Source organism: Sapajus apella, unplaced genomic scaffold, assembly GCF_009761245.1.
Source record: "Sapajus apella isolate SASKATOON/1434 unplaced genomic scaffold, GSC_monkey_1.0 scaffold8, whole genome shotgun sequence".
NCBI classification, from domain to species: Eukaryota; Metazoa; Chordata; class Mammalia; order Primates; family Cebidae; genus Sapajus; species Sapajus apella.
The window spans coordinates 46,282,323-46,307,555 of NW_022436948.1; the positions used below are offsets into that span (position 1 = coordinate 46,282,323).

The 25,233-nt window shown below is 38.6% G+C and overlaps 1 protein-coding gene and 1 long non-coding RNA gene across 5 annotated transcripts in view; both read left to right on the forward strand.

Annotated features, from left to right (window-relative positions):
- CRYBG3 (crystallin beta-gamma domain containing 3) overlaps positions 1-25,233 on the forward strand; it is a 132,613-nt gene that overhangs the window by 15,683 nt on the left and 91,697 nt on the right. For 3 of the 4 annotated variants that reach the window (XR_004268670.1, XM_032277218.1, XM_032277219.1), the window contains exon 2: positions 6,730-6,796. The exons of the other annotated variant lie outside the window; for it this stretch is intronic. Coding sequence is in view for 2 of the 3 variants with exons in the window: in XM_032277218.1 (XP_032133109.1) it covers positions 6,730-6,796 (67 nt within the window). In the remaining variant the exon portion in view is untranslated. The remainder of the gene's footprint in view (positions 1-6,729; positions 6,797-25,233) is intronic. 4 annotated transcript variants of the gene reach the window in all.
- LOC116551020 lies at positions 9,128-13,304 on the forward strand. The gene is made up of 2 exons (XR_004268671.1): positions 9,128-12,919; positions 13,236-13,304. It is a non-coding gene; the product is annotated as an uncharacterized LOC116551020 (long non-coding RNA).

Genomic DNA, 25,233 nt, shown 5'->3' on the forward strand with positions numbered 1-25,233 from the left:
CCCATGGCTAGAGCAGATCCTTTGGGAAGGTGTGGGGATGAAGTCCTTGCCATATTTGAGGACCTATATGAGGGCTGAGAGGTGGAGTCTAAGGGGATAGAGGACAGGCCCAGAAGGAGCCTTAGTAATTTTGAAATAAGGGACAGTAGACATTTTGTCCTCTAATTTTGAAATAAGGGACAGTAGACATTTTTGCCTCTTGGTTATAATGCCCACATTACTAGTTTTAATCTAAGTTGATTTCTTGGTTATAGTCTTTCTCATCTTTTATCAGAAAAGCCTCAAGGTTAGTCTGCCTGTTTCTTTTCCCACCTTTCCGTCTGTTGTAGATCACAGCAATGTGGGATTTTAGATCTGGCAGAGATCTAATAAGAGCTGGTCTGAAGCTTTTTAATTTACGTAGTTGTAAAATCAGATCCAAAAACGTTCATTTTGACTGAAGTGCATTTCATCCTCAAGATGCTGTGTCTGAAACAGAAGTCCATTCTGAGTCGTCGCAAAGCATTTTACTACTTATGACAGTGGGAGAGTGAGTGGGTAGGTAAAAGTCTCACCTGAAAGACTGGGGTATTACTTGTTCACATTTCAAGGGGAGGCTAGACTCTGGCGACTTTTAGGACTTCATCACAGGAGTTGGGTCGGGTGGGCTCTGTGTGAGGAAACGTGCCAGGAAGGAAAGGCCTAATGAAGCTGAGGTAGAAGGGGAGGTGCTGCTGAGTGGACCAGGCTTCTGGAACCAGCACAGTTTTACAATAGTGGGGGAAGACAAAATGATGGGGAGATTTTCCCTGATTCTTTTTCCCTGTTCTCGACAGTGTTGCTGATTCTTGTACTGTAGACCACCCTCATGTAATAGAAGTGAAAATCTCAAGTGGGAGGATAACTTCAGGCAGCATCAGTTTTGAGCGGGGTTGGAAACAGGAGAGAAGGTAAAGTGGCCCTGGAAGTGGAGAAGTGTCCCTGTGGACAGAGGGCTGGGGCGTGCTATTTAGATGTAACGGTGTTTCCAAACTGGGGACTACTTTATGTTAAGTGATCTTGCATTTGGGGGTGGTCTTAATTACTGCTACTGATGGCATGAGCACCAAAGATTGCTTCCTCTCTGGAAATGGCAAGAATCCATAGACTCTGGCATTCATAGAGAAGTAGGCAAGCCTCCAGAAGACAGTTATGGAAGCTGTATTCAGGTCTTTACCATTTCCAGATTTTCCTGATGCAGTCACAGTTATGTATGAGAGAAAGGCATAGGAGGAGGAGGTGCCCACTAGGTACATTACAGGAGGAGAGGAGAGCTTTACTCTGGGAGAGGCCTGGAAGCTTCCCTTGTGCTGTAGTCTGCAGTATGGACTGAGAGAGGGGGATTTTTTTCCTTCCAGGTCCCACTCTATACTTTCAGTGCTGTATGTGCTCATTAGGGCAACATCTCTTTTCTGGATTGAAGAGCTTTGATGAACAGCAGTGTTGGAAAATGGTTAGTGTTTTCTAAATAATTACTACCTAATCTTTTAAGTAGCAACACATAACATATTTAATAAGTGGAGATCCTCCTGGCCAGATTTTTCTCTTCCCTCTACAGCTATCAGTTGTTGATGTCAGCTAAAGATAGAGAGGCTCAGCCAGGCATGGTGGCTCACGCCTGTAATCCCAGCACTTTGGGAGGCCGAGGTGGGCGGATCACGAGGTAAAGAGATCGAGACCATCCTGGCCATGATCAAACCCTGTCTCTATTAAAAATACAAAAATTAGCTGGGTGTGGTAGCATGCACCTGTAGTCCCCGCTACTCGGGAGGCTGAGACGGAAGAATCGCTTGAACACAGGAGGTGGAGGTTGCAGTGAGTCGAGATTGCGCCACTGCACTCCAGCCTGGTGACAGAGCAAGACAAAAAAAAAAAAAAAAAAAAAAAAAAAGATAGGCTCTCAGACCATTGTTTATCAAGAACGGGGTTAGAGGGCTACCTGCATTAGAACAACTTGGGGTAAAGGGTAATTTGTAGCTCGAAATGTAGATTCCTGGGCCCCATTCTGGTTGGATTCCTTGACAGGCCCAGAAATCGTTTTCAGAAACATAGTTGCCACAGGTGATTCTGATGCATATAGACATGAGTTCTGAAAGAGTGAGGGCAAGGACCCTGTCTGGTTTGTACATCATGTGACCCCCAGCCTCAAGAACAGTGCCTGACACGTACATATGTGCACTACTCATTTGTTGAGTGGGTGAGTGAGTTCTTGGGCCCAGTTTTCCGCTGCTTATCTGCAGCGGAAATCTCGTCAAAATTTAATTTTAAGAAAAGAATATATCCTAAGTAACAGGTTAGGAGCTCTCCTTTATGTAAATTATTTGAACTTTAGAAGGTTAAAGTCACCCTTTTTTTCATTGCCAATGAAAAATATTTTATGTCTGGCAGAAAATTACATAAAAACTAAATGGCTATGTGTTGGATTCATTTTCAGCCATGGTCCAAATAAAGTTGCTTGAAAAATGAGGAACTTTTGTGTTCCATTGACCTTCATATTTGAGCTATTTTGAAAAATTAATTAATTAACATTAATTCTTAATGTTCTGTTAGCTAAGATGAGGCTATTTAGAAATGCAGAGTGGTTTTATTTGTGCCTACCTGTGATTTTGAATTCTGCTCTTTACCCCCTGCCATGAGTAAAATGTGTGCTTTCTAAAAATATTCCTAATTGAAATACCCTGGGTCCCAAAGGGGGTTAAATTGTGAGCAAACAATAGGAACGGATTGTGGTTTCTTATGAAATTAGAGTTGAACAGGTTTCTCTTTCCTTTGCATTTATTTTTTAAGAGACTGAAAATATCACGCCAAGTTTTTTGATCTTTTTATTTTATATTTGTACTAAGCAGACATCTAAGTATTCACTGTTTTTTGAGTATATTTAGCTACTATGTTCTCATTTTGTGGTGTTTTGTTTTATTTTTAAATCAACTGAAAATGACCTTGTTCTTGTTGAGTAACTTTCTCCCACCAGCCCCCCTCCCCATTTAATGGTTTTAGAGAGGGTAGGAATGGCTGGCGTATTCCTTCAATAGACTCATGTACTACCCCCTTAAGAAAAGAAGTCTAATGTGTATTATTACATTGTCCCAATGTAATAGTGTTTCTGTTGAAGGTAAGCAGGCACAAATGGATATATGGTTATAGATTTTTATTTATTTATTTATTTAGAAACAGGGTCTCACTCTTTTACTCAGGTAGAGTACGGGGGCCTCCTGAATAGCTGGGGCTGCAGATGCGTACCAGCTAATTTTTTTTTTTTTTTAATGGAGACAAGGTTGCCATGTTGCCCAGGCTGGTCTTGAACTCCTAATCTTAAGCCATCTGCCTGCCTTGGCCTCCCAAAGTATTGGGATTACAGGCCACACTGCTTCTGGCCTGGTTATAGATTATCTGCTGTTGGTGGATATAGATTATAGATTATTAGCTATAGATATAGATTATTGGTTGGTATAGATTATCTGCTAAGGATTTAGAGTTGATTAGGGTGGGGAAGAATGCTGCGGGTGGCAGAATAAAGTGATTTGCAGGACTATAAACTTTGGTATATTCTAGTGATGTCAAGTGGTTCTAGGTACCAGCTGTATCTGCAGCTAGGGCATGAATAACGTTATCTATGCTAAGAATACTTAATGTAGAAGTATTAAAATGTGTTGACATTTTAATAAGAGCACTGATATATCAGTCAACCAAAATTTTAAAATTTGTTGTTTGCTTTAAAACTCAACACATTTTAAAATTTCAGTTTAGCAATAAGAATCATGTAACTTATAGGAAATAAGTTAGAGTTTTAAGAAATGTCAAGTAATATTTCTTTTGGTGATTTTAACTTAAATTCTTCCATTGTTTTCTCAATACTTAATGCTGATTTATTGCTGTGTTTTTCTGGAATTTGTGTGTGTGTTTGTAGTTTGCGTTTGGAAGTAATTACAGCAACTTGAAAAAACTGAGTTCTGCCATAATCTCATGAAGTCACAACTGCATTTTCTGGAGAGCTTTTTTATTAGGAAAGAAACTTTTGCCATTTTTATTTACAGTCTTAGTATGTTGATAGAAAACCCTGTAAACATACTAAATGAAGCAGAATTTCAGGAATCTTGAAGCATGAACTAGGAGACTGAAATTAGATGTTGTATGTATAGATAGTTTTTAGGTAGATCATTCAAAATAAATTGTAGTTAGAAAATTCACTTGTCAAAGTCAGTATTATGATTATGATTATTTTTTTTTTTCTGAGATGGAGCTTTGCTCTTGTTACCTAGGCTGTAGAACAATGGTGTGATCTCGGCTCACTGCAACCTCAAACTCCGGGGTTCAAGTGATTCTCCTGCCTCAGCCTCCCAAGTAGCTGGGATTACAGGCATGCACCACCACATCCAGCTACTTTTGTATTTTCGGTAGAGATGGGGTTTCTCTGTGTTGGTCAGGCTAGTCTCGAACTCCCGATCTAAGGTGATCCACCCACCTCGGTCCATCAAAGTGCTGGGATTACAGGCGTGAGCCCCCACACCCTGCCAAGGTCAGCATTATTGTTAATTATACCCCAAATCTTTGTAACATGATTTCTTTACACGTATTTGCCAGGGTTTTTTTGTTAATTGGAGCTTAAATAGACCAACATTAATTCACATTTACTTAAAAAAAAAAAAAAAAACTGAATTGTAAGCAATCTTTGGCAAAAGATAAAGACTCGTAAAATAGAAAAAAGAGGTAAGAACTTACTTTTAAAGTAGCAACTATAAGACATTCTTATTTTATATACATGTACAGGTTACAATTCTGTATTGTACAGTGTTTTCTATTGTTTTGTTCCTGATTTTGTTCCTGACTTTTTCTATAGAATTTTTAATGTGTTTAGCACACAGCTGTATTTATTTATTTATTTATTTATTTATTTTACATATACTTTTGCTATTGACATTTAGAAGCTTTAAGGGTCTGTCTGGCTGTATCTCTTTGGTCCATGTGTTTCTGCATAAAGTCTTAGACTTATGACATTTTAATCCATTGTATTTTCCAGGTGTTCATGATTTATTTTTTGTTTCCGTCTTTTGACCGTGACCATTTGTGCTTGGATACTGTGTATAATAACAGACTTTTATGGATAGAAAAATCTAAATGGCATAAATCGTGACTTCTCTTTCCATCCGATCTGCTTTGGGAGGCCTTGATTTGATCTGAGCTGTTGATATTTCCTCTTTCCCGGGCCCTCACCACCAGTGACCACGGTTCCACATCTAGCCCACTCGCCGTCCGCCTCCTGCTTATGCTTGTCCCCTTGTTGAAGCTTCTCACTGCATATAGGACAAAGGTCAAATTTTGTAACGGGTCAGGCCAAGTCTTCATGGTCTGTTATCCACAAACTCTTGGTCTCAGTCTCTTCTCTTGGAGGATTACCTCTATCTTTTGCAAGTTCTGATCTCCAGATTTATATTAAAAGCAAACAAATACAACTTGGTGTCCGGAAAATGCCTGATTCTCTATGACCACATGCTTTTGCACCTCCTCTGAGGGTACTTTACTGGACAGGCAAAATTGGTTGTTCCTCATTTCTTTTATGCTCTATAACATTTTGTTCATTTAGCATTTATAACTCTAATGAAACTGTTTTGTTAAGGTTTATATATTAGTCTCTCCAACTAGACTGAGTTTTGCAAAAGCCCTGACCCACTCATTTTTATATCCTTAAGGCTAAACACAGTCCTTGGCAATAATCCTTAGAGTGAAGCTACTTAATTTGTCTAGGATTATGAAAGTATAAAAACAGGATAATGTATAAACAGAGACGTAAATATTTAGATCTGGAAGCTGGGTACCAGTGACTCATGCCTGTAATCCCAGCACTTTGGAAGGCCAAGGTGGGAGGATCATGTAAGGCCAAGAGTTCAGCCCGGGCAACATAGTCAAGACCCCCATCTTTACAAAAAATAAAATAACTGGGCATGGTAGCATGCACCTGTGGTCCTAGTTACTTAGGAGGATGAGCCAGGAGGATCGCTTGAGCCCTGGAGTTAGAGGCTACAGTGAGCTATGATTGTACCACTGCACTCCGGCGTGAGCAACAGAACAAGACTGTCTCTAAAAAAAAAACATCTTAAATGTGTCTTGGGGAAGTATTTTATAATGACATCCCAGAAGGCATCTGAGGGGGTATTCCAGACAAAACAGTTAGAAGTAACTATCTGGGAAATCAGATTGTAAGGTGCCATCTGGAACACATTTGGAGCTACATAACCTACATCAATTTTTGAATACTCCCAGAATTCACTAGATGGACCTATGTGTTTACAGTGATTTGCTGAATTGAAATGCATTCTGTTCCAAATAACACCCAGCATAGGCATTAAAAAAAGATCTGACTATGGGGAAGCTTCACATAAATAATATCTTAGAGTACTAGCACTTGCCAGTGTTATGAAAGTAATACACAGGTGCGCTTTTGTTCAGATATATCATTACTGTGATGTTGATTATCTGTAGAAGAAAATAAGAGGCACAGTGAGTTCACACAAATATCTGAAGCCTAGATGAAAATTTTTAAATGCATTTTTTTGAGTTTAGAGATTCAAATCAATTTATTCTTGGTATAACATGGTGTATCAGTCTTTGGGCATTGAAGATAAAGGACCTTTCAGTTTGGGTTTAAATACAGAAAAATTTTAGTTTAGTAATTTTCTTTCAATTTCAAAAGAAACTGTGGTTTTTATTTTTCAGTGTTGAAAATGAACCCATGAGCACAAGTCAGAAAAAGGAAAATGTACTTTCATCAGACGCAGTAAAGGTATAGTTTTAAATTAATATTATTTTATGTCAAGCAAATACCTTAAATTACTGTGAATTCTTTTAGATTCTGTCATCTTATTTTACATTTCAAAAGAAACACTGTATAAAAACTTTTTGTGGAAATACAGAGCAGTTTTGTCAAACACTTGCATCAGGAGGTGTGGGATGCGAGTCTGGACCGGTGGGGAAGCTCTGGGAAGGGAGTGTGCAGAAAGGTGTTCTTGGCTTTGTCACTAGCCAACTGTGTGATCTGCAGCTGAGGCATTTCATTTCTTTGTGTCTCTGTTTTCTAATCTGTAAGTTTGATCACATGACCTCCATGGTCTGTTCTTCCTAGGAAGTTCTGGTATTTATGAGTTTTCTGAAATGCTGTAAAGTAATAGTGCTTTTGGAGGGTAGAAGTTAATAATCTGTTTCTACATGTCATTGCTCTGTGTTAGATGCATTTGGTTAGCTTGCATGTCATTCTTGACTTCTCTAAGAGGACAAGCGCAAAAAGTAGCTAAGCTACACACCTACATAGGCAATTCACCACGACTAGTGGAAAATCCTCGAAAATCACTAAACCTTGTGATCCCTCTTTTTATTCATAAGTGATTTTCTAGAAATTGGATGTTTCCAGTTTCTAGGTGTGTGATCATGTTTTGGTATCTATCCCACAGTCATGGCTTTTGGTCCCAGTTGCTTTCTTTTCACATGATTTGGGACAGTCAAGGAGAAAATTTGATCTTTCTGGGGATTTCAGAATAAATTAGCGTAGTCATTGGAAAGACCAAAAAGTCATCTCAATTCTTCATTACTGATATGGGGCACTTTTTAATATTCTAAAAAACTATATAATGCCTAAGTGCATTACACATTATAAAGGCAAAGTTGTTTTAATTTTTTATTTCTGCCTTCTCCATTATAATAAAACATAAATATTTATTGAAATGAAAAAATGAAGATCACCTTGCTTACCTTTCTTCCCTCCTTTGTGAGTCTGGCTACTAGATCCTCCTCTTGGTGGTTTTATAAAATGTCTTACCTACTTCTCTTCTGCAATCAGTTGTTAGTCAGCCTGCTGGTTTACCATTGTGTGGGCTTTACAGCTGCTGCTGCCTTTTCGGTTTTTCCATGCCTTGAGTTGCCCTACTCAAGACTCTTACTTCTTTTTTTTTTTTTTTTTTGACGGAGTTTTGCTCTTGTTACCCAGGCTGGAGTGCAATGGCGCGATCTCGGCTCATCGCAACCTCCGCCTCCTGGGTTCAGGCAATTCTCCTGCCTCAGCCTCCTGAGGCCCTGGGATTACAGGCACGCGCCACCATGCCCAGCTATTTTTTTGTATTTTTAGTAGAGACGGGGTTTCACGATGTTGACCAGGATGGTCTCAATCTCTTGACCTCGTGATCTACCCGCCTCGGCCTCCCAAAGTGCTGGGGTTACAGGTGTCAGCCACCGCGCCCGGCCAAGACTCTTACTTCTAAGGCAATAAATGAAACTTGCCCTTGTGTTGTTTCACAGGAAGTCTGTTACTTCTGAGATCTCCAACTGCCCAGGTCCTTTGGTTACTGGTTTTGTCATTCCATCTCTTAATCCCGCATCGCCTCTGTACTCACTCTTGATCTTTACCAGACCTTCCTGGGTTCCTTGCTCCCTTTTCTTCTCTTGGTCTCTGCTTCTTTCCCCATTCAGCCTATACTTGCTGGTTTATTGTAGCATACCTTCACCAGAATAAATCTTCAGTTTTCAAACTTGGATAAATTCAGCCTCTTATTTCCAGTAGTGCTGTTTTCCACCTACAGAGGCTCTGAAAGTTGCATCTTTGTGAAATCAGTAATATATTTGGCAAATGTAATAGCTGGGACGCTATGCTAACAAGGTTTTCTGTCCGTTCTTACCTTATTTTGTATGTTGAGGAGAATTTCATTTTGGCATCTCAGCCCCTAAGATAGCATGCAGTCATGAGACCGTTTCTCTTGTGAATTGAGGCCTATAAAGTTACTTACATATGGAAACTCAGTTATCCCGTAATAGAAAGGATACCATAGCATTTTGTTTCTGGAATATCCTGTGTATTTTAGCTCATGTAACTTTTTTTTTTTGAGATGGAGTCTCGCTCTGTCACCCAGGCTGGAGTGCAGTGGTGTGATCTTGGCTCACTGCAACCTCCACCTCCTGGGTTCAAGCAATTCTCATGCCTCAGCCTCCCGAATATCTGGGATTGCAGGCATGTGCCACCATGTCTGGCTAATTTTTTGTTTTTACTAGTGACGGGGTTTCACCATGTTGGTAAGAATGGTCTCAATCTCCTGACCTCGTGGTCTGCCCGTCTCGGCCTCTGAAAGTGCTGGGATTACAGGTGTGAGCCACCGTGCCCGGCTCATGTAACTTTTTTTAAAAAACCTTCTGGAAGCTACTGGTAGGATTTCTTTAGCCTAGCCACACAGACCCAGTTGTTTAGGGACTGCTGCTACCAGACATCATAACAAATACATATTTTGGTAACGTCAACAATTTTTTAAATGCCATGCCTTTAAAAAAAGTTAACAACAGCATTTATTATCTTGCTGTTTGAACAGTCTCAACTGAAAATTTTTCATTTAACAAGGGGCAGAAGTCATACCATTTGTTTTCTTTCTAACGAACTTTTCTGAAACATAGCACTTCAATACAATTTGGCATTTTTTTGCCATGCTTTTATCTTGTTAACCTGAATTGTATAATGCTTTCTGTGATAAGAGAAAAAATGTTTAGCATTTCCCACTTGAGTCTGAACTGTAACAGATTTATGTAGACATAACCTTATATAGTCTTCTTTTGTATTTGACCTTGAGATACCAAGTGATGATGTCAGACTGTTGGTTGCAAGACAAGTTTGAGCTACAAAAATTAATTGTATTTTTAAACAGATCATTTTATATTAACTTTGGACATCATGAAATTTTTGATACGTAAAATACCACTTAACATGCTACACAAATTTGCTCTTTTGTTAACATTGGTGGCTACTTCTGACATTTACATCTATTCTTCTACTGGAATATGTATTTTATGTTAATAAAGTTTTTATATCTAATTTCTGGAGATGCTTCCAGAAATTGAGTCCACATTCTACCATTGTCTTGTAAACTTACTGTTGCTTCATTCATGTCTACTTTGTGTTATGCCCTGTTCTCTTCTACCTCTGTCAGATGAACATTTATCCCTTTCTCTCTTGCAGGGCTAAGTTCCCAAGCCCCCACCTCGACCACACCATGTGCGGTGGTATTGGTGCCTTACTGCCTTTCCTCGGGCCTTGCCTTGACTGCTGCTATCCCTCCATCTTCTCTGGCTCCTTCTGGTTTGCATCAGGTCCCTGTGTTTCTCTTTAAATATATGAAACTTAAAACAATGTTTTTGTTTTCTTTTTGTATCTGGTTTCCTTTCCTTTTAGTCTGTTATTCTGCTTTACTCCTACCTTTTACCTCTAAATTCCTTGTGCAGCCTGTCTTAAGCATTGTTCAGTTCTTAATGATTTCTGCTCTGACTCCTGTGTCTCTTCCAGGCCCTCTGACACTGGAAGCCTTGTACTGTGTCTGGCACATGTGTCATGGATGCTCAGTACATAGTCACTGATTGAGTGAAAGCTATTCCATGAAACCAGTTACATTCATGTTCACCAGTGACCTTTTGCTGACCACATGCAGCAACCTTTCCCTAGTTCTCATTCTGTTTAACCGGTTGAAACAGTTTTTTCTTTTTTTCAAGCCTGTCTCTCGTTTTCAGAAATTTTCTTTAGTTTATCTTTGCTTCTTTGATATTGTCCTTTCTTGGTCCCACTCCTACCTCTGGCTACTTCCTTCAGTTTCCTTCATTGATTTCTTTTGGCTAAATAGTTTTCCGTGAAGATGTTTCTCAAAGTTTGCAGTTCTCCTCAGTGTCAGTCCTCTGAAGTAATAGCTTCCAATCTATTGATGTCATCTTTTGGCTCCTATGTCTTTACCATCTAGCGCTCCAGACCGATTATCAATGTTCCAGACATTTCTCTGTGGATATTCCTTTGATCTCAAATTCAATTTCTCCAAAAGCCTTAATATCTTCAGAGAATGTTTTTTAGCTTTTTGTTTTTATTCTTTCTTGGGAGTGTTGGTGGTGGAAAGTAGGGAGGATTGTCTTACTGTCTGGGTGAAGGAAGAGCCCTTGGGCTCAACTACTCAGTTTGAAGATTTTCAAGCAAACGCTTAGTTTTAACCCCACGTCTGACACTGCCTTAAGTGGTACGTAGCATCTTCAAATCCAGAGTCATTTCAGACTACCTGTGGGATGAGTTGTTTTGTTCCCCTTAGGTTCAGAGTCCCTTTTTGCAGTCACTTAGGTAGAAGCTTTCTCTGCTCAGTTACTATGCCTTCATCTGCTTTTGCCTTCTAAACCTTTTCTGAAATATCTTGCCTGCTGTATTTGGCCATTTTTGCATTGCTGTAAAGAATTACTGCGGCTGAGTAATTTATAAAGAAAAGAGGTTTTATTGGCTCACAGTTCTGTAGGCTTTACAGAAAGCGTGGGACCAACATCTGCTCGGCTTCTGGTGAAAATCACAGCAGAAGGCAAAGAAGGAGAAGACATGTCGCATAGCAAGAGCAGGAGCGAGAGAGAGGGGAGAGCTGCCACACGCTTTTAAACAGATCTCACGAGAACTCACTCACTATTGCAAAGACAGCACAAAGCCATCCATGAGAGTTCTGCCTCTCATCCATGAGAGTTCTGGAGGCCTCACCTCCAGCACTGGGGACTATGTCTCAATGTGAGGGGACAAACATTCAAACTGTATCGGCTGTTACATCTATTCTGTTCCTGTCTTTGTACTTATAACTAAAACAAAACAAAATAAAAACACACCCTTTTGCTGTCATTTTAGAGTATTTTGTTCAAGAGAAAAAAAAATCAATGTGTATATTCTATCCAGTGTTAAGCAGAATTTGTATCCTTTTTTATATAGTTGATCAAAGTGAATCTCAGGTTAAGTCACTTGACACAACTCCCAATGGTAATGAACAGAGGCAAGAGAATTCAGAGGGAATTATGTGCCATGATTCTTCCCATTTGTGTACTGAATTTATAAGCTATATTTATAAGCTTCATTTATCAAAAAGAAATCCTATTAAAACATAAAAAGAACTATGTCACCAAGTCCTTTTCTAGATATGAGCCGTGAGCTAAATAAAATGATTATACCTGGACCACAGGTTATAGAGCCTCCAACCCGGGCCTCATACATCAATGATTATTATGCATCTTCTCCATAGCATGGCATCTGCCTTATATAAAATTATACCTCATGATCCACCCGCCTTGGCCTCCCAAAGTAGTAGGATTACAGGCATCAGCCACCGTGCCTTGCCTGTTTCTTTTTTAACAGACAGTTCTTGCTATGTCCGGCTGGCCTCAAAGTCCTGGGCCCAAGCAATTTGCTCACCCCGTCTCCTGAGTAGCTGGGACTGCGACAGGCATACACCATTGCTCCTGCTGCTTACTGTCTTCTTTTCTCAGCAATGCAAATAGTTGCAGCAATATCATGTTAGTTTAACACACAGATTTTTATACGTCTCTTTTTCAGACAAAGAGCTCCCCTACCCCAACAGCCATTGTACTTGCAACCCCACATGTAAATAGATTACAACATGTTTTCCTGATGATGGCGGGAATGATTTGCCTGGAGCTTCACAGTCAGCCCCTATTCTCTGCCTCTGCCATTCCTGGCACCTCCTTGGCATAGTTTTGAAATTACATGTGTAATGATGGAAAGAACACAGTCTTTGTAACCAGATATGCCTGGACTTAAATCCCAGATCTTCCAGGTGGTGGCTTGGTAACTTTGGGAAATGTATTTAATGTCTCTGAACCCTGGTTTATTGATCTGTAGTAGGGCGGGTCCATATTTCATAGAGGTGTTTTGGAGTGAACTGCGATAACATGTAAAGTACTGTACAATGCCTGACATAAAGTAGGTACTCAGTAAAATGATTGCCTTCTTGCCATACAAAGTCTGGCTAAAACGTAGAAATCCTGTAAATCTTTGCTTGAAAATGGTAATTTATTCTGGATGAATAGTATAGAAAGCAGATATTTGAAATACTGATACTGTATGATGTTTGAGAATAAGGTGGCCAGGCGCGGTGGCTCACGCCTGTAATCCCAGCACTTTGGGAGGCCGAGGCGGGTGGATCACGAGGTCGAGAGATTGAGGCCATCCTGATCAACATGGTGAAACCCCGTCTCTGCTGAAAATACAAAAATTAGTGGGGCATGGTGGCACACGCCTGTAGTCCCAGCCACTCAGGAGGCTGAGGTAGGAGAATTGCTTGAACCCAGGAGGCGGAGGTTGTGGTGAGCCAAGATCGCGCCATTGCTCTCCAGCCTGGGTAACAAGAGCGAAACTCTACCTCAAAAAAAAAAAAAAAAAGAAAAAAGAGAATAAGGTATATACAAGAAGGCATACCATATTCTACTTTAGCTGGAAGTCAAAATCTTGCCTCTTGATTGCTTCTTAAAAAAAAAAAAAAAAAGTGAGTGCTATTGGAGTACCCGAAATGGAAAATGTACTGTGTTACCGTGCTGTCCACATGACCAAATGGACTGCCAGGCTTAAGCCTATCATTGTGGCTGATGGTAGTTTGAAGACTTGACATCTTATAGTTATTAAATTGACTGTGTTGTAAGGTACCATCCATAACTGGAATGGTCCTACATTGTGGTATCATGGAATATCTTATCAATATGGAAACTGAGTATGAAGGATCATGTATGTACTCTAGATTTTTATGAGAAAGTTTGCTTTTATAGGTGTCAAATATGGATTCGGGAACATGAGAGTGGGCCCCAGAAAGCTCTTAGAGAATCGAAAGCATTTATTGTTCTGGCCCCGTGCTTTTGCTGAAATACTTCTATCGTAACAGGAGGGAATGACTTTCTTCTCATTCCTTTTCTTGTTCCTTTCTCTTTTCACTTTATATACCTGCCCTGGTTGATTTGATTTCTACCTGCATCTTAGCCAATGAGTAGCTCATGTATGTGCCTTTACCCCAGCATATCTTCTGAGCTCCAGGGTGATAAAGCCAGCTCTTTGATGGACCTCTCCTCTCAGATGTCCCTGAGTATAGTTTGACACACTCAAAGTTGAACAATTTTAACTTCCTGCTATTTCTTGAGGTACCACCACACTACCCAATCTTGGCACCTGGGAATGAATCTAGTATTTTACCTCCCTTCTCATTGCACTAAGGCCCGTCAACAGCCCCTCCTTCATATTCATACCCATTTATATGGTATAACTCATACTTTTCTTATTTAGATCAGCATTTTCACCCATATGTTTTCTCTGAGATACATGAGAGGTAACTGTTTTGGGTCACCCACCGTGGTTAAGGGCACTTAGTGTGCTATATATATCTCTTTATTAAAAATTATATGGATTTGAAAACAGAGAAGGTAACACCCCAGATATAACTCTGATTCTATACCAGAACAATTTTAGAAGGTAAAATTTTAGCTTTAAAAATAATCTTAGTAATAACTTATTAATTACATCTTAGAACTGATCCTAACACTGATGCTTATGATGCTTTATGATGATATAAAAGTTGCAAATAGCTTGTTATTTTAAACCATAACCAGCTACATTTAGGCAAAGTGGTTGCCCACATACCTTGCCTGTTGTCATTATCTAGTGAAAAGAATAATTCTGTGATAACGATCTGATGTTATCTTTGAAGCAACATTACTTTAACAATAGGAGTATAAACAGTTCTTCTTTATACCTTAACATAACTTGTAAAATCTATTTATTGAAAAATATTGATATGAATATATATCAGTAGTCACTAAGGAGTTAATCAGACAGTCCACCACAAATGAAATCCATTATTAAAGGCACTGATTTTAAGATTTTAGCATCATCCTGTAATCCCAGCATTTTGGGAGGCTGGGGCTGATGGATCACTTGAGATCGGGAGATGAAGAGCAGCCTGGCAAACATGATAAAATCCCATCTCTATTAAAAATACAAAAATTAGCCAGGCATGGTGGGCATGTGCTTGTAATATCAGCTACCTGGCAGGCTGAGGCAGGAGAATCACTTGAATCCGGGAGGCAGAGGTGGGGAGCCAAGATTGCACCAGTGCATCGCAGCCTGGGTGACAGAGACTTCATCTCAAAAAACATAATTTAAGCTATAACTCAAGATAGTAACAATAATAAATTGATAAAGCATTTTTCTCAAAATCGGGTATATCAAGTATTGGTGGTGGAATTTCAACTTTTGGCAACTTTTCCAAGTAATATGTGGCGGCTAGATGTCTTAGTAGAACATTAACTAGAATTATTTAATAAGGAGTGGGTTTTAGTTTATGAATGCCAAATTTTAGTAACTGTGAATAATTTAGGTAATAGTCCTATTCACGGTGAACGTATGTAAGATTATTGTTTCCCTATATCCTGTGGTGTCAAAGGAGACATAGGATGTTAGAGCTACACACTGGAAGAACGTAAATGTAATTTCCATCCTGGAAAAACTTGAATTGGAGAAGGAATTTTCCAGGCAAAGAGAACAAGGGATAAGTCCCAGCAGTGGTAATAGCACTGTGCAAAGATAATGTGAGAAAGAGAAAGGTAGGAAGGGAGAGAGGAAGGAGAAGAGAATGAATAGTCATGTTTATGAAGACAGTAGGTATTGCAAGCATTGTGAGTGGTGAGAGATATAATTAGAGTAAGGCACGGGGGCTAGATCCACCAAGACCTTGAGGACAATGCCAGGGAGCTTGGATTTTATTCTGATGGCAAAACTCAGCCATTGGAGGGTGGTGTGTGTGTGTGTGTGTGTGTGTGTGTGTGTGTGTGTGTGTGTGTTTTAGTTGTAGTCTTGCTCTTGTTGCCCAAGCTGGAGTGCAGTATAACCTCTGCCTCCCTGCAGCCTCTGTCTCCCGGGTTCAAGCGATTCTTCTGCCTCAGCCTCCTGAGTAACTGGAATTACAGGTGTCTGCCACCATGCCCGGCTAATTTTTGTATTTTTAGTAGAGATGGAGTTTGGCCTTGTTGGCCAGGCTGGTCTTGAACTCCTGACCTCAGGTGATTCGCCCACCTCGGCCTCCCAAAGTGCTGAGATTACAGGCATGAGCCACCATGCCTGGCTTGGAGGGCTTTAAGAATGATCATATTTGGCTTCTAGAAGATTGCTGTGGCTTTTGTCTGGAGAATAGCGTGAGGGATAACAGATGTGGAACTGATAACAGATGTTATCAGTTAGACCACTGATAACACTATGCTAGGGGCAAGGTCTTGGTGATGGTGTCCCGATGTTTTGTCTGACTTTAACAAGTGGGAATTTTATACCTTCTAGAAGAAGGAAAAAATGAGACAGCATGGCCAAGTTCAGTTTGGGATATTTTGAGTTTGAGGTCCAGTAAAGCACCCAGGTATGGAGACAGGTGTCTGGTTGACAGTTTAGGAGTCTGAGCTGGGGATACAAATATGAGGATCATTTGAATATTCGAGTCTGTGGGAAATAGATTTCATAAGGGCATGCAGGAAAAGCTGGTCTAGGCTGGAAATTAGAGGAGTGTGTTACATAAGGGGTGCCTATAATAAGTGAATGGGAAAGAGATGGAAAGAATATTCAGAAGGGAAACCTCAGAGTGATCCCATGGAATCTAAAGGAATAATGGTTTTCAGGAAGAGATTCAGTCTCACATTCTGCAGACACATCATATAAGATCAGGACAGAAGAACAGTTCACTGGATTGATTAGTCATTAGAATGGTATCTCTGAAAAGTCATGGTTAGCATTATTGGGGAGACAGCCTGATTATTGGGACTTAGGAAGTGATGGGAGTAAAGGGAAAGAAGACGGGGAGGGTTGGTAACTCCTTTCTAAGGAGCTTAGTGATGAGGACAAAGGAGAAGCCTGTCCCTAGATATACTTTTGAATGGTAGAAGCTCGCAGAAGGGCCAGATCAGCAACTGAGGTTCCTGAGGGACACCAAGGATTATGAACTGGTGCCTAGTGGAGGAATTAGCTTTGGGAGGTGGAATCATTCCTCCTTTCATTGCAACGGCCAGTGAAGGAAGTGGGCTAGATGCTGCTGCTGCTGCTGCTGCTGTGATGTAGGTAGAGGGGAGGTGGAGTCAGGACTGTGAGGGAGGGTCTCTCTGAAAAAAACAAGACTTTCTGAGCTCTTCTGACATACTCTTTCTGATAGTTTTCTGAGCAAATAAATGGGATAGTTGAGGGGATGGCTAAAAGAATATGAGAAAGGGTTGAAATCGCTGCTGTGAAAAATGGGGGGTTGCAGACGGATTTTGTGCTGGAGCTGTAAATCATGAATGATTGGCATCCTGAATCTGTATAGCTCTGCATATCCCTGCACATGTTTAAAGTGAGACTCATTCACCTATTTGGAAAAGAGAAATCTGAAGTTTTCCTGATAGGCACGACCAAGGAGCAAAAGAAAGAGGCTTTGAGGTAATTGGCCGTATTTGAGATCTGGATAGAAAAGATAGGAACATTTTTGGGAACTGAAATGGACAGAGTAAGAATCAGGACAGAAGTTGTGATGAGGCAGGAGAACTGGTGTTATGGGTACACCCAGGACAATTGGGTAAAGGAGCTGGAAAGATGAGCAGGTGTGAAAACTGGGGAATGCCTGAATTGCAGAGTCCGAGGCGGCACAGTTATGTGTCAAGACGAAGGCGAGGGTTAGTGAAATGGACAGGAAAGTGGGGAGTGGAAGTGGGGGGCGTTTGAGTTGAGAGTGCCAAGGAACCCAGGTGGGGTGGGGAGTCAGGGTGTCTTTGTTGTGCACAATGAAGTCAAAGTCTGGGGTAGAAAGGAGGACCAAGTCAGGGGCTAGAGACAGTAAAGGAAGAATTACCCGGCCATTCTGTGTTTTCTACTCAGGTGCTTTGAAAAAATTGACACATAAAAATTGAGAAATAATTGCACATATCCATGCTGTACTGAGTGATATTTTGATACATGCATATAATGTTTAATTATCAAATCAGGGTAATTAGCATATCCATAACCTCAAACATGTATCATTTCACAGGAACACTCCATTTTTTTTCTTTTAGCTATTTAAAAATACACAATAAATAATTGTTAACTATAGTTACCCTAAAGTGCTATAGAACTCTAGAATTTATTCCTATCTAGCTTAAATTTTGTATCCATTAACCAACCTCTTTTTATCCCCCTCTCCTCTACCCTTCCCAGCCTCTAGTAACCACCATTCTACCTCTACGAGATCAACTTTTTTAGCTTCCATATGTGAGTGAGATCATGCAGTATTTCTTTTTCTTCCTGACTTATTTCACTTGGCATAATGTCCTTCAGGCTCATCTGCATTGTTGCGAATGATGGAGATTCTTTCTTTTTTATGGCTGAATAGTATTTCATTGTGTGTACATAAACCACATTTTCTTCTTCCATTTATCTGTTGCTGGACACTTAAGTTAATTCCACACTTGGCTGTTGTAAATAGCACTGCAGTAAACATGGATGTCCAGATATCTGTTTGACATACTGATTTCCTTTTCTTTAAATGTATATTTAGAAGTGGGATTGCTGGATCCTATAGTAGTTTATTTTTGGTTTTTGGAGCAACCGCCATACTGTTTTCCATGATTGTACCAATTTGTATTCCCACCAACAGTATATAACAGTTCCTTTTTCTCTGCATCCTCACCAGCATTTGCTACTTTTTGTCTTTGTGTTAATAGCCATTCTAACTGGGGTGTGGTATTTCATTGTGGTTTTCAAGTGCATTTCCTGGATAATTAGCAATGTTGAGCATTTTTCATATACTTGTTGATTATTTGTCATTTTTGATAAATGTCTATTCAGATTAATTGCCCATTTTTATTTATTTAAATTATTTTAATAGTTTTGAGAGCACAGGTGGTGGTTGGTTGCAGGGATAAGTTCTTTAGTGGTGATTTCTGAGATTTTGGTATACGTATCACCCAAGCAGTGTACGCTGCACCCATTGTGTAGTCTTTTATCCCTTACTGTCTTCCTACTCTTCCTCCTAAGTCCCCAGAGTCCGTTATCATTCTTATGTCTTTGCATCCTCCTAGCTTAGCTTTCAGTTGTAAGTGAGAACATATGATGTTTGGTTTTCCATTCCTGAGTTACTTCACCTAGAATAATGGCCTCTAACTCCACCCAAGTTGCTACAGATGCCATTATTTCATTCCTGTTTATGGCTGAGTAGTATGCCATGGTGTGTGTGTACACACACACACACACACACACACACACACACACACACGTTTTCTTTATCCACTCATTGGCTGATGGACATTTAGGCGAATTCCATGATTTTGCAATTGTGAATTGTGCTGTTGCAAACATGCAAGTGCAAGTGTCTTTTTCATATAATGACTTCTTTTCCTCGGGGTAGATACCCAGTTCTGGGATTGCTGGATCAAATGGTAGATCTACTTTTAGTTCTTTAAGGAACCTCCATACTGTTTTCCATAATGGTTGTACTAGTTTACAATCCCACCAGCAGTGTAAAAGTGTTCTCCTTCTATCACATCCATGTCAACATCCATGATGTTTTAATTTTTTTAGTTATGGTCATTCTTACCATAATTAAATATTGTGGTATCACAATTGTGTTTTGATTAGCATTTCCATGATAATTAGTGATGCTGAGGATTTTTTCATATGTTTGTTAGCCATTTGTATATCTTCTTTTGAAAATTTTTTATTCATGTCCTTAGCTTACGTTTTGATGGGATTATTTGTTTTTTCTTGCTGATTTGTTTGCATTCCTTGTAGATTCCAGATATTAATCCTTTGTCAGATGCATGGTTTGTGAAGATTTTCTCCCACTCCGTGGGTTATCTGTTTACTGATTATTTCTTTTGCTATACAGAAGCTTTTTAGTTTAATTAGGTCCCATGTATTTATCTTTGTTTTTTGTTGGATTTACTTTTGGGGGTTTTTGGTCATGAATTCTTTGCCTAAGCCAATGTCAGGAAGAGTTTTATGGATGTTATCTTCTAGAATTATTATGGTTTCAGGTCTTAGATTTAAGTGTTGGATCCATCTTGAGTTGATTTTTGTATAAGGTGAGAGATGAGGATTCAGTTTCATTCTTTGACATGTGGCTTGCCAATTATCCCAGCACAATTTGTTGAATAGGATGTCCTTTCCCCACTTTCTTTTTGTATGCTTTGTTGAAGATCATTTGGCTGTAGGTATTCAGCTTTGTTTCTGGGTTCTCTATTCTGTTCCTTTGGTCAGCATGCCTATCTTATACTAGTACCATGCTGTTTTGGTAACTATAGCCTTATAGTGTAGTTTGAAGTCAAGTAACATGATGCCTCCAGATTTGTTTTTTTGCTTAGTCTTGCTTTGGCTATGCAGGCTCTTTTTTATTCCATGTGAATATTAAGATTGTTTTTTCTAGTTCTATGAAGAACGATGATGGTATTTTGATGAGAATTGCATTGAATCTGTAGATTGCTTTTGGCAGTATGGACACTTTCACAATATTAATTCTACCCATCCATGAGCATGGGATGTGTTTCCATTTGTTTGTGTCATCGATGATTTCTTTCAGCAGTGTTTTGTAGTTTTCTTTGTAGAGATCTTTTTAAGGCTTTTTTGTTTGTTTGTTTGTTTGTTTTTGGCAGCTGTTGTAAAATGGACTGAGTTCTTGATTTGTTTCTCAGCTTGGTCGTTGTTGGGGTGTAGCAGTGCTACTGATTTGTATATATTGATTTTATATCCTGAAATTTTTCTGAATTCACATATCAGATGTAGGAGCTTTTTGGATGAGTCTTTGGGGTTCTCTAGAAATACGACCATATCAGCCAACAGTGATAGTTTGACTTCCTCTTTACCAGTTTGGATGTGTTTTATTTCTTTCTCTTGTTTGATTTCTCTGGGTAGGACTTCCAGAACTATATTGAATAAAAGTAGTAAGAGTGGCATCCTTATCTTATTCCAGATCTTAGAGGAAAAGTGTTAACTTTTCAACATTTAGTATGATGTTACCAGTGGATTTGTCATATATGGCTTTTATTTCATTGAGATACATTTTTATATACTTATTTGTTGAGAGTTTTTATTATGAAGGGATAATAAATTTTATCAAATGTTTTTCTGTGTCAGATGATTAAAAGATTTTTATCTTTTATTCTGTTGATATGATGTTTATTGAGTTGTGTATGTTGAACTCTCTTTGCATCATTTCCACTTAATCGTGGTACACAATCTTTTTTATGTGCTGTTGAATTTGCTTTGCTAGTATTTTATTGAAGATTTTTGCATCTTGTTATTGTAGGATAATGGCCTGTAGTGTGTGTGTGTGTGTGTGTGTGTGTGTGTGTGTGTGTGTGTGTGTCCGTGTCCCCATGTCTGGTTATGGTATCAGGATAATGATGGTCTTGCATGATGAATTTTTGGAGAATTCTGTCTCCTTCATTTTTCTGAAATAGTTTGAGAATAATTGGTGCTCTTTAACAGTTTATTAGAATTCAGCAGTGAGGCTGTGCAGTCTTGGGCTTTTCTTTGTTGGGAGACTTTATTACTTATTCAACTGTGGTACTAATTATTGGTCTGTTCAGGTTTTCAATTCCTTCTTGCTTCAATTTTGGTAGATTGTATATGTCCAGGAATGTATTCATTTCCTCTAGGTTTTTTTGATTTGTTGGCGTATCATTATTCATAAAAGTTCCTGATGATCCTTTGTATTATGGTGGTATCAGTCATGTCTCCTTTTTCAATTCTGCTTTTACTTGGGTCTTTTTTTTCTTCTTAGTCTAATGGTTTATCAATTTTATTTTTATAAAAAAACAACTTTACGTTTCATTGCTCTTTTGTATTAAACTTTAGTCTGAATGCCATTTATTTCTGCTCTGATTATTTCTTCTAATTTGGGGGTTGGCTTATTCTTGCTTTGCTAGTTTCTTGAGGTGTATTGTTAGGTTGTTTATTTGAAATAAAAAATTTTTTTTTGATGTAGATGTTTGTTGCTATCAACTTTCCTCTTCTATTGCTTTTGCTGTATCCTATAGGTTTTTGTATATTGTGTTTCTGCTTTCATTTGTTGAAACAAATTTTTTAATTATCTTCTTTTTTATCGATTCATTAGTCATTCAGGAGCATATTGTTTAATTTCCATGTATTTGTACAGCTTCCAAAGTTTCTTTTGTTACTGATTTCTAGTTTTATTCCATTGTGGTCAGAAAAATTACTTGGTATGATTTTCATTTTTAAAAAAAAGTTGAAACTTAATTTGTGGCCTTAAAGTGTGTTCAGAAGAATATTCCATTTGCTGATAAGAAAACTGTGTATTCTGCAGCTATTTGTATAAACGTTTGTTAGGTCTATTTGGTCTATAGTGAAATTTAATCTGCTATTTCCTAAAGTTTTTTTTTTTTTTTTTTTTTTTTAGTCTAGATACGTCCAAAGTTGAGAGTAGGATTTTGAAGTTCCGAACGATGATTATATTGGGGTCTATCCCATTGGGTCTAATACTATTTGCTTTTTATATCTGGGTGTTCCTGTCTTGAGTGCATATATATTTACAAGTTTTACATCCTTTTGCTGAATGGATCCCTTTATCATTATATAATGACCTCCTTTGTCTCTTTTTGCAGTTTTTGACTTGTAGTTTGTTTTTGGCTTCCATTTGTATGGAATATCTTTTTCCATCCATTTACTTTCATTCTGTGTGTGTCTCGATATGTGAAGTGAGTTTCTTGTAGGTAGTATATAGTTGAGTCCTGGGCTTTTTATTCATTCAGATAAGCTATATCTTTTCATTGGGGAATTTAACCATTTACATTTAAGGTTATTATTGATAGATAAGGTCTTACTCTTATCATTTTGTTAATTATTTTCTGATCATTTTGTATATATGCATTGTTCCTTATTGCTTATCTTTGTGGTTTTCCATCATGATAAGGTTTGATTACTTTATCTCATTTATGTATCTTCTTTATCAGTGAGCTTTATGCTTTTATGCTTTTATAGTTTTATGATGGTAGTTATTGTTTTGCTTCCAAATGTAGGACACCCTTAAGCATTTCTTTAAAGTCTACCTAGTGGTGATGAATTTTCTCAGTTTTTGTTTGTCTGGAAAGGACTTTATTTTTCCTTCATTTCTGAGGGATGGTATTGCCGGGTATGATGTTTTTAGTTGAGTTTTTTTTTTTTCTTTCAGCAACTTGAATATATCATTCCATTCTTTTCTTGAAAATAAGGTTTTTGCTGAGATATATGCTGTTATGCTGTTACTCTGATAGAGATTTGTTTGTATGTGACTTGACACTTTTCTCTATTTTTAGAATTCTCTATTGACTTTTGACTTATGACTATAATGTGCCTCGGGACGGACCTTTTGAGGTTGAATCTATTTGAGGACTTTTGAGCTTCCTGGATCTAGATGTCTATATTCTTCCAAGACTTAGAAACTTTTTAGCTATTATTTCGTTAAACAGGGTTTCTATGCCTTTTCCCATCTCTTTTCTTCCTGGGCTTTCCTTATTCCTTTTTATTGTTTGATTGGATCATTTTAAAAAGTGTTTCTTCTTTATTGTCTGATTGAAGTATTTAAAAAAGCCTTTCTTCAAGTTCAGAAGTTTTTTCTGCTTGATCTAATCTATTATTGATAATCTCCATTGTATATTTTATTCACTGAATTTTTCAGCTTGAAGATTTGTTTTTTTATGGTACTTATCTTGTTGACTTTATCATTCATATCATAGATTGTTTTTCTGATTTTATTGAATTGTCTATCTGCATTTTTTTTTATCTTGCTGAATTTCCTTAAGATCATTATTTTGAATTCTTTTTTAGGCATTTCATAGATTCTTCCGTTCTTGGTTGTCTGTCACTGGAGAATTATTGTATTCCTTTGTGTCACATTTGTTGCTTTCTCATGTTTCATGTGTCCCTGCATTGTTACATCTGGTGGAATGAGTATCTCCTTCAATTTTATGGAGTAGCTTTTGTAGGGAAAGATTTTTTCTGGTAGATGTCATACAGGGTGTCTGGCTTTGGATTTGGTTCTAGTTAGGCACAGTAGAGTAGTCACAATATAATTTTTTTTTTTTTTGGCTGTCAACATCTGTGAGTGCCTCGGTGGCCTTGACTATGTGGGTCTGTGGAGACAGTGATATGGCTTGGTTTTGCTAGGAGCAGTATCATCAGTGACAGTAGTCACCTGGCAGGCCTGTTACCAGTTTCTGGGTGGTGCGTGTATGCCATTCAGTTCTACTGATGAAGAGGCCACAGTCACTGGTAGTGTCGGGCTCCTGGCAGCCTGTTTTTGGGCCCTGTTGGGGTAGTGCACATGTGATGCTTAGCAGTCTCACTGCTCAAGGGGCAGGGCAGCATTGTCTACACGTTGATCTTGTTTGCTATACCAGTTGCCACAACACCCATCACATGCCAAAGGCTGCTTAAGGAGGTGACAAAATAATGCTAATTAGACCTGCAAAAAAGTTCAGACATCACTAGAATGTGGGTTCCATAAAAGAAAGGATTTTGGTGCATTTCTCACTGTTGCATCTAAACACCTAGAGTAGTGTCTTGTGGTTACTCATTGAATTAATAAATACTTTAAAGTTACATTGAACCTACCTCCTTTTTTGTTTACATAGTTTTAACCTGTTCATTGGGGGTTGGATTCCCCAGAAACATTGTTTCAAATGCTCTAAATGTTGAGAACCCAAATCTTAGCTCTACCTTTATGTTTTTTCTTCAGCTTTCCTCCCCTTTCACTTTACTGAGGTCAGAGCCACTTGTTGGACCTTACTGTCTTTTCACTTACAGAATTTATAAGGCTTTAGCCACTCTCCTTGCCACTTTACTTGGTAGAGAAAATGTCCTTCTCTCCAATGTTAATGGTTTGTCTTTATTAGGAGCATTAGGAATTATATTATTCTCTTCATATCCTCACCTCCTGCCTTTCCTTCTGGAAACTGTCATCCATCCCTTTATACCGTAGTCACTCCCTTTCCAACAAGCGTAGCTGATGCAGTAAGTTCTGTCTTGGAACTTAAAACGCCTTTGACAAAATCTAGTATAAAATCTCTGAAAAGGTTTCCTGTCTACTTCTGACTATTCCTGTTTCCTTGCTAGCTACTCACTATTTAGCACCTCAGGTTTTGGACTGAACTTATGAATTCTTGAACTGTTATGACTATTTCTCCTGCATTCTTAGGGCTTTTCAATTTCTTCATCTATTACACTGAGAAACGTTTGAGCTCCTCGTATTATCAGGCATGTTTCAAGGTGGTAGGGATTCTGCAGTGAGTAAAATAGACAAAAATCTTTGCCTTTGTGGATGTTACATCCTAAAGGAAGAAACACATATTAAATGTTGTAGGTATGTGATGTGTGTGTATTTACTATAATAGTAAGTACAAGGAGAAAAAATAAAGCAAGGAGGATTGGCA